The 9984-nt window shown below is 30.7% G+C and overlaps 2 protein-coding genes across 3 annotated transcripts in view; both read right to left on the bottom strand.

Annotated features, from left to right (window-relative positions):
• The window catches only part of LOC108732934, a 31291-nt gene that overhangs the window by 13697 nt on the left and 7610 nt on the right, over window positions 1–9984 (bottom strand). The window contains exons 1-9 of one of the 2 annotated variants that reach the window (XM_025980325.1): window positions 9465–9556; window positions 9214–9381; window positions 8976–9129; window positions 8195–8347; window positions 2343–2578; window positions 2058–2280; window positions 1047–1172; window positions 803–984; window positions 144–381 (exon numbers count right to left, since the gene is read on the bottom strand). In XM_025980325.1, the coding sequence (XP_025836110.1) occupies window positions 144–381; window positions 803–984; window positions 1047–1172; window positions 2058–2280; window positions 2343–2578; window positions 8195–8347; window positions 8976–9129; window positions 9214–9350 (1449 nt within the window). In that variant the 5' untranslated portion in view covers window positions 9351–9381; window positions 9465–9556. Of the gene's footprint in view, window positions 1–143; window positions 382–802; window positions 985–1046; window positions 1173–2057; window positions 2281–2342; window positions 2579–8194; window positions 8348–8975; window positions 9130–9213; window positions 9382–9464; window positions 9557–9984 lie in introns of those variants that run through there. The other variant, XM_025980323.1, reaches the window with a different exon arrangement.
• LOC112906372 overlaps window positions 4886–9984 on the bottom strand; it is an 11956-nt gene continuing 6857 nt past the window's right edge. Inside the window, exon 4 of the transcript XR_003232299.1 lies at window positions 4886–5818. The gene's annotated coding sequence lies outside the window, so the exon portion shown is untranslated. The remainder of the gene's footprint in view (window positions 5819–9984) is intronic.

Below are 9984 nucleotides of genomic sequence, written 5' to 3' on the forward strand. Positions count from 1 at the left end.
AATTTTGTGTGAAAATGAAAAATATTTAAATTACATTAGTATAAAAACATTTAGGAATTAGTAGGTATATTACAGTATCTCATGCAGGTGTGACCAAAAATAAACATATGTACTGTTTGCATATGTAAGGTATAAGGACTAACCTTGCTGAATAACGAAATTGAACGATGGTCCAAGGTGTTGTTCTTTACAGTATTCAAATCGATCACTGTTTTGAGAGTCGAATAAATATCGAATGGGGTAGTAAGCGTATTTAAGTTGTTTACGAAATTCGTATAATACTGTTTATATTTTTTTCGAAACCATTTCGGAAAAGTAAATGAAAAAAAGGGCAACCTCTCCTCCTGCTTTCCCTGAATGGTATTTCTTATACTGGCAAATCTGAAAATTAGGATTAATACACAAAAAATACAAAGGGATATTTTTACACTTAAGGTGCGAATTTTGTTCAAAATATGAATTAAATTTTATAAATTATAAATTATATGTTATTCGTTCGTAAAAAAAATATTTTTATTTAAAAAATATATTTTATTAATGGAACAGTAAATAGAAGAACAATGGAAGTCAAAAAGAAAAAGGAAAGATAAGATTTAGGTCAGTTTTTGAGATATGAAGGGCTAGTTAGAGATATGCTAGAGGCAGAAACAGGAATAAAGAGTAGCCGAGGAATACCTAGATTAGATAATTGTTCGTAAAGATATATACAGTTAGGGGTGTGAGATGTTGTAGTTTTCGGGAAATGCAAAGAAAGTTAGTTAATCAGTTAGTTATATGAAACAATGTATTAATTAAATTGTACCTGTGTCCATGATCAGACATCAATATCAGGATTGTGTTGTTTAAATGTCCCTTATCATTTAATTCTTTGAGAAATTTATATAAATCGTCATCGGCAGCACCGATTAAGTTATAAGAATCGTGGGACAACTGGCCGTGAAAGCCGAAAAGAAACTTAGGCCTGTTTCTATAGACTGAAAAAAACTGAAAACAAAGAAACTTTGTAAACGAGTTCAATTTTATTAAGCATTTTTGCGTAAACTCACGTGTTTTATGTAGTTAAACATAACTACATGTTGCGGAGTACTACCGGAGCACAGTGGCGAAGAAAACCAACTGTGACCTTTTTCAGCAATATAATAAGTTCGGAAATAATGATCTGTTGGTACCTCCTGTAACACTAAAGTTTTACTATCTTGGGTAATAAGCCAGATAAGCACAATTAAAAAAAAAATACCGAATTTCGTACCTCATGGGTACGCAAATCCACCACAACCACAATCTACTTTCTTGTCATAAAAATAGAATAAATATGACTCTTGTGGTTTCTAATTAAGTACGAAAATTCAAAATATTTACTGGAAAATTATTGAGAATCACGCTTTTAATACAATTAATTTATCATATTGTCATTTTAGTTAAATAAGATTAAGATAACACTCAAAAGAGTTTCACAAACTTTTAATGTGCGACATATTCTCTGCCATAACATTGACTTCATTAGATGAATTGAGTAAATAAGTTCTACAAATAACTGGGGTTGTATTTCGTTAAAATATATTCAAAAGGGGGAATTATTACCCTCATCGCAGTTGTTCAAACGTAATCTTAATTTTTTAAATCTATTTATTTCAAGTTCTTCTAACACGGTTAATTTTTGCCCTTCATTACATATGTTCGAAACTTTTAAATTATCGTTAAAACAATGTCCTTCATCAATAATATGATTGGCAAAGGTTGAATCAGTTTTTGTTTTTATATAATTAACATTTATATGCTCGAATAAGCGTTTTTTAAAGTTTCTGCCTGTTTGTCCAATATAAACTTTAGGGCAGATGGGCCAAGCTTCTGACTATCTTTCTTTATTTTTAACAAATTTGCCCATAAATCATTGGTTTAATGTAGGTATTATTGAAGAATAATCATTATTTTGTGAAATTTGTTTAATAGTATTTAATTTTTTATTATTTGCATTCAGAAATGAAATAGTAGAAATAGTGTAGGGAGATACAACAAAAAAAATGGTTAAATTTGAAGGAGTATGGTAGATATTATACCTTGAAGCCTTTCAAACGATAAGTGAAAATTCCAGTGTCTGGAGTATCCTCTAAAAATGCAGTGACATAGCCATTTCGTTTAAAATCATTCCAAATAAAAGGATAAACATTAACATAATTAGCATTTGTCACCCTTTTCCGAGTCTCTGGTAATTCTAGTTCTGTTTTACCCGTCAGAATTGGTATAAGGGCTTGAGGCGTTCCATCCCCAACTATATTATAACTGAAATATAAATTATACTTAATATCGCACATTCGGTGGTATAAAACGGAGAAATAGCAAACCCTTTTAGTATTAGTCCTTTTAAGGTTTCCGTTAGGTATTTGTAACTTTTAGGCAGTTTACGTATGAAAGTGTTTCGTGAAAGAGAATCAAATCCAAACATTAGGACGTTCATTTTAAACGAATTGTCATTTACGTAATGCCATCCTGTTCGATCAAAAATACTACTTTTGAGTCTTATTCCTGTCAAGACCGCTTTCCAGATTCTTCCAGAATCAGCGGAGCACGCAACTTTGACCTGTACAATATTCTTATTACTTTTAACATTTTCACTTTCATTAAGAAATGTTATAAGTATAAGTAAATCAAATAATAATTATTTTTAGTTTTTAATTAATTAGCTTAAAGAATTTAATTACAAATTTTCTCTATAATGATGATATGGATTCGGATATGTACCTATATCTACGTAATTTAGTAATTCGGAAGTTGTGTTTTGTACATTAGATTGCAGGNAAAAAAAAATATATTAATATTTCACTGCTTGATGTGCCATGTCCGGTAAAAAGAAACCTTTTAATTAACCAAAGAGTAATTTTGTTAACCTAAGTTGTTCATTCGTAAATTTTAAGTTTGTTTTCAGTGCAGCAATTTTATTAATTCACTAATTAAGTAAATAGACGTAAGGTGTAAAAGATTATATATTTTTACTAATGAAACTGAAGGGCTGCTGTGTAAGAACGTAACTTGTTACTTTTAAATAGTGTAAGAAGAATCAAGGGTATTAATGGGCATCTGTTTGGTGTTTATTACAATTTTTGTGGCCATAGACTTTTATTTTACATTTATAATATAATTTAGAAAATTTACTAGATAAATATCGCTAGATATTAATTTCAATTTCAATAATTTGTACAACAAGACAAAACGCCTTTTATAGGTGTTTTGAAAGAATAGTATTTTGTAAGAATTTAGCATTAATCTAAAATGATTACAAATGTTAATGCACCACATACATTTTCACTTTTCTTTTAAATTAGCGCTCAATTTTTAATGTAAATAAAACCCATATATATATAAACGATTGAAACCATACTGAGGATGACACCTTAAGTGTCGAAATATGTTTTAGGTTTCTAAACGTTGTTTTTGTTTTAGTGTTTTATTAAGTTTTGTTCTATAAAACTACGTAGAGTAAAGAACAGGAGATATAACATTTCAATTTTTCAGGGGACATTCCCAACGTTTGACCACACTGTAAAACTTCACATATAGAGCGCTATAATTAAATTTGAAGTTCTGCGCATCTCAAAATTATTCTGTGTAATGAGGGATAAAATAATTAAATGGGATCAATTGTCAATCCTGTACTTTGGGATATAGTGATGCTCCCTGTTCTTTACCCTTTATACACAGAACTCCATTTGATTTTTTTTAATGTCCCTCAGTCATTTGTTTCCAGAAGTAGTTTAAAGACTGCAACAAAAAAGTTTGCTCATTTTTAATATAATTTTTATATGTATTTTTTGTGCTGTCCATTATTATGTGTAGGGTTCCAAAGTTTATTTATAAGGTATAAGACAGTAGTTTATTTTATTTATATTAATAAATAGTTTTAATCAGTCAGCAGAGATTTCAAATAAGAAAAAAGTATCTTTTTTTTTATTCAGTTATGTCATTGTAATTTAGGATCAGAAACATTATTAAAACGATTTTACAGTGTACGGGGAGAATCAACTTAACTGACCGTATGTGGCAACTAGACAATTATAATAAAAAATATATTTTTTTTGGGAGCACTTGTCTGTAATCTGTTTTCAACGTTCATGTACGATTTTTTAAAAGGGTTGTCTTATTTAGTTTTTGTGCGTTTTATACAGGGTGAAATTAGAATCTATTAAAGTGAAGAAGACAAATACTGGCAATGCGTTTAAGTTGTCTTAACTGCTGCTACGATGATCTCTCTTTTTGTTGACTTTGTACATTTGTTATTTAACATTCGTTAAATGGGTTACCATCAATGTTAAATGAGGGTATGATAATCACAATCACATTGTAGTCTTAAGACTATTATAGTTAACAATAAAATTAGTTCATTAGTTTTTATTATTTATTATTTCTGGTCTCGCAAATATATCGCCCTGTATATCTGAAAAAATCGTGCTGGATTTAATAGGCATGTACAATTATTCCTATATTTTTTTAAGTAAAAAGTTGTGGCATTATTTGTTCATTCATTTAAATTTTTAATTTTAGACTGGTTTTATTTTGTTATTAACGATGAACTCGATGTTATTTTCTTTTATGCGTTTCAATGCCTTAAATACGTTAGTATTGCACACATGTAAATATTATCAGATTCCTTTCACTTTTTGTTGTAGAGCTAGGTCAATGTCAGACTAAAAACGTAGATATTAAATTTTAACGTCAGCGGTTTAGTTTAGTTTATGCCGGTCGGAAAATTATTTAAATATAGTAATATTAATAAACGAATCTGTGTGTGAGTATGGGAACAAAAAAATTGTTTTGAGTAAGTTTTTGGATATTTCATTTCTCCTTTTTAAAAGTTTTTATGATATAAATTTATTNTCTGATTTATCCGGCTGAATTTTGAGATTGTGTTCTCGAAGTCGTCTTAAAACATTACGCAATTTATTACAGTGGTCTTCTAAGGAATTCCCAAAAATAATAATATCATCCAGGTATAAGAGACATTGTGTAGGGGTAAGACCTGTTAAGACGTTATTCATCATTCGCTGAAAAGTGGCTGGTGCATTAGCTAGGCCAAATGGCATTCTTAAAAATTCATAATGAGAAGTGGGAGTGGAAAATGCAGTTTTGGGAATTGAATTTGGATGAACTTCTATCTGATGGAATCCGCTAGTTAAGTCAAGTGTAGAGAAATATTGGGCGTGTCCTAGGTTATCTAAAATTTCCTCTATATTTGGTAATGGATGTTTGTCTGGGATAGTGATTTTATTTAAATTTCTATAGTCTACGACCATTCTCCATTTGGTTTTGCCTGAACTGTCAACCTTTTTAGGTACGACCCAAATTGGAGAAGAGTATGGGGAACTACTTGGTCTAATAATTTTCTGTTCTAACATTTTTGATACCTGTTTATTTACCTCTTCTTTGTGTACATTTGGGAAACGGTACGTCTTAGTGTGTATCGGGTTTTCATGGGTAGTTTTAATTTCATGTTTTACTAAAGAAGTAAAGGTTAATTGGTCTCCTTCTAAATAGAAAATATCTGAAAAGTCATAACATAATTTAAGGATTTCGTTACGCTCCTCACTGTTCAAATGGTCTAGCCTTAGATTTTCTTTTAATTTATCAAATCTACCATTTCTTTTAATTATATTCGGTTGAAATGCGTGGGTAGGTGCGTCCTCTAAAATTACTTTATTGACTGAAAATTTTAACTCTTTATCTGTCAAATTTACTGCAGTGGTGAATATATCTTGATTTTTGTCTACTCTAACTAGGCATTCAGGAATTAAAAGTTTATCACTTATATTCATTTTTGGCAAAATACCTTCACTTCCCGGTTTTAAGTTAGTTTTTATCCTAATTATTTGTTCGGCACGCTTGTGAAGTACTATATGATTAAGCACTTTAGTTTCCTTTTTTAAATGAATCGGGATCTTGTCGTTGTTTTCTAAGAAAGAAATGTTATTGTGATGTAAATCTAAATTGCAATTCAACGTTTTAAGAAATTCAATGCCTAGTATTCCATCTAATTCTATATCTAAATGTGCGACATGAAACTTGACGTTTTTTTCCTTGAATTTTGTTGTGATGGAACCTAATGTTTTAAACGAATCAGCATTTAATCCTGAAACACTAACAGTATCTATAAAATCTATAAATTTTTTCAATTCTGGTTTATATTTGATCAAATTTATAGAGGCACCTGTATCAATCATTAATTTGACTGGAATACCTTTAATTTTTGAAATAATAAATGGAACAATTTCTGTCATTATTTTGGTAGTGTTAATCTTAAAATTACATAAGGTTGAGGGATTTTCATTTAGTTGAACGAACAACCCTCTTCTGCTTCGTTCACATCCAAGTTTAAATTGTCCAGTTCAACTTCATTATCTTCAGGATCAGATTCGGGATTTTCAGTTTGGATCTCGCATGTGTTAACTTTTGGGGGTTGCTTAGGAAAACCTTTGAAGGGGGTACCAAAAGAGCGGCGATTTGGATTATTATCGTTATTACTATTAAATGATCTATTAAACGTATTTGTTGATGAAGCACTCGGCCTAGGAGATAACTCATTACTACTACTGGTTTCTTTTTTGAAATATGTGTTTTTGTTGTTATTGTTTATTACTCTATTTTGAGAAAGTTTATTATTATTAGATTTAAATTGAGCGAATTTCTCCTGATCTTCACGTTCTTTTAACCTTTTATGCGCCGAATACGCATAGGAAAAAGCTACCTCTAAACTTTGCGCTTGAGCGTGAGCAATAGATATTTCAACATCTTTCGGTATATTATTTAAAAATGTTGTTTTGGCTATTTTATCTATAAACTCTGACAGAACATCAATTGGGTTTGCATCCTCAGAAGTGTTTTCAATAGCTACTGCGATAAGATCATCGCGAATTTTGGCAATTTTGTTATAAGTTTCTTTAATGGAAAGCTTATTTGTATTTCTAAATCGTGTGAGGTCTGCAATTAAACATTCAGCGGAACGTTCAAGTCCGAAATTAGTAATTAATGAATTTTTGACACTTAACCAGTTATCATAATGCCTTGCGAGAATCACTCGTCCTGCACGACCTGATAACCGATTTAAAATAATTCTAAATAAATATTCTTGGTCACTGGCTTTTGCTTTTTCGAAAACAAAATCTACTGTTTCAACAAATTGGTGTAATGGAATATTATCACCATCAAAATTTGGAATTAATTCAGACAATTCTTTCCTAGAATAACTGTCTCCTTGTTCGGTCATGATTGACACAAAATTATTCGATAATAAAAGCAATTAGGGAATAGGGAAAGGATTTTCGTACAAAAATATGAAAATGGCAAATATCTTCAAACCACCTACCTTGAGTAGTCCACTAGTGTGACGATGGTTAGGATGATTCGAAACATACAGCTGCTTGGTCTGGTCCTCGCAGGAGGGAAACGGGGTGAGACGTCCTTTTGACAGTCTTCTTTTTCGGAGGTCTTATTAGGCAAGGTCGAAGCAAACGGCTTCTAACTGCTAACTCGGCAAACGCACAAAACTTAAACGATGCACAGTTTTGGACAGTTCGTTTGGACAGTTTTTTGTTTCCGGTTTACCGAACCGACGAAAAGCAAACGGCTTCACGTAGTCACTTAGTAAATCGATTTTTAAACTTTATTAGAATCGGATTTGCCTTTACCTGACAAATCCTACTGACTGCGCCAATTGTTATATGCTCAAATTAAGGAAAAGTCTTTTTAAAAATATTTATTGAGCGAAGCTACAATACACACGCGGTGTAAGGCCTAGTCTACAGCTAGAGTGAAGCATCTTAGTGCAACAAACTTTATATATGGAAAAAATAAGCAAAGCTAAGCAAAATGACATATTATCATGTTTTGTTCCTATATTACTTATCTAACATATCTACGTAATTTAGCAATTCGGAAGTTGTGTTTTGTACATTAGATTGCAGGTATTTAATGCATGTATGATTTACTAAATTTCAGTTTCAGGATAAAAAAGAGTGCGAGACAACTGGCCGTACGGCTCACACTAGCGTGACTAATAAAAAGCGCGCTCTATAAGAATGCAACTATTTTCGGGAAATTATAATTAAAAATCTTGGCGCATCGGCAGATGCTTTGTTGTGAGTTTGCTATAATTTTACTTGCTGTGTATCCTAACAATAACTGTTATACTATTTCAAAATTGACTTACAACATCACTATCTCTAAGAATATAGACGGATGTTCTCATCGTCGATTTTCCTGATACTACAGTGAAGTCGTCTACTCGTATCTGATCAGTAAACGTACAAGTAATTTCTCCAAATTTCCTTTTTGCTTCGTCTTCAATTTTACATTCGGAATTCTGGAAATGTTATTAATTGATATGTAATCACTTATTACATGCAACGCAATTTTTGTAGCACATTATCCCAAAATATTACCTGATAGAAAATTTTAGATATTGAATATTCATCAGAAATTTGCAATTTTTGAGTTAGCAGTTGCGGTTTTCTTTTAGTATTTAATACCCACATTATACAGTACAGGCGAATTGAGAACCGAACACAGGGAAATTCTATTGAATACGATCATCAAAGGGAAGCATCATTTTTTAAAAAATACGACGTGGCATAGGGAAATTGCTACAAACTCTTTCAGCCATTTTTTCATTTAAATAATAAAGCAATGTAAGTTAAATAAATGCAATTTAAAGCCTTCAAAAGATTTTGAGAATTCGGCTAGTTTAGGACAGTTTTTACAGAAACAGGAGATATTTCCCGGAAAACGTGGTTGAAAAAAGATATTTCACACATTTACCAAATCATACATTTTCGCTTTTGGGATATAAAAAGAAAAAATGCCGACAAATGTGTACTGGTATGATATAAATATATGCATAATATTTTCAATTAACTGTTTTTTTATAACAAAAATTAGTGTTGTATGTTTTCTTCATGGGTACTTTATACATATAAACGTTGTTTGAATACCTCACATGATACCCACGGTGAACCTGCTGAACTACAGTCAATTGGTTGAACTTCTTCAAAAAATTGCATCAATTGGGGAGAATATACGGGCAAATTTGGTTGTTTGCAAGCCTTGGAAGTTGATTTTGCTTTAATATATTGATCCATTATCAGTCTGCAAACGTAAAATATTAATGCTATAGCTTGCAAGCTTTTGTTTTAATATGAAAAACAATTAAAAAAAAAATAAGTGACTCACATTCTCTTTCTTCTGTCAACGTCGTCGATGAGCTGATAGGAATTTATCCACCGTGTAACAATAAATATTAAAAAGAATATCATGCCACTCCAGACAATAAATTTACAATACGATTTTCTGATTTTGAAGACTGCCATGATTTAGTGCATTTAGGTATAAGAAATTATTCTGAAAATTGGTAAAAACTATCGCAAATTTATTAAATCAAATCTATTAAATGAAAAATTGGTTGTTTCTTAATAAGTACATACCACAGTTTTAATGCCGGTAACCCCAAATGTTACTAATATTATTTAACAATATCGTAGTTAAAAAGAAAGTCTACAAGTTCTGGTATATTTATGTGTGTCTCTGTATAGATATGTAGGTAATTCTACGTGTCTAGCAATTACTCCGTATCTACATGTGTGAACACTTCAATGCCATAAAGTAGGCGTACGTTAGGCTTTTTGATAATAAACAAATAATACAAAATATTTTACAATTTAACGATTTTGTAACTAAACCTTATAATATATATACTACAACTGTTGGTTTTTTCAAAATTGTTTGTTACAGTTTTTATTAATTTTATGGTTTCTCATATTTTTTCTCAGTATTTGCGAAAATGAAGAGGGAACATTTTTTGGGAGTAGATACGCTTAAAATTTCGGAAAAAATAGTTTTAAGGTCTTTTTTATTATTAGTGTACATGAAGAAACATTAATTACATAATTTGTTCCTTTTTATATCTAATTAAGATAACGCCTCTTCAATGGCAAACATTCAAAC

Source organism: Agrilus planipennis, unplaced genomic scaffold (genome assembly GCF_000699045.2).
Source record: "Agrilus planipennis isolate EAB-ADULT unplaced genomic scaffold, Apla_2.0 scaffold22, whole genome shotgun sequence".
Lineage (NCBI taxonomy): Eukaryota > Metazoa > Arthropoda > Insecta > Coleoptera > Buprestidae > Agrilus > Agrilus planipennis.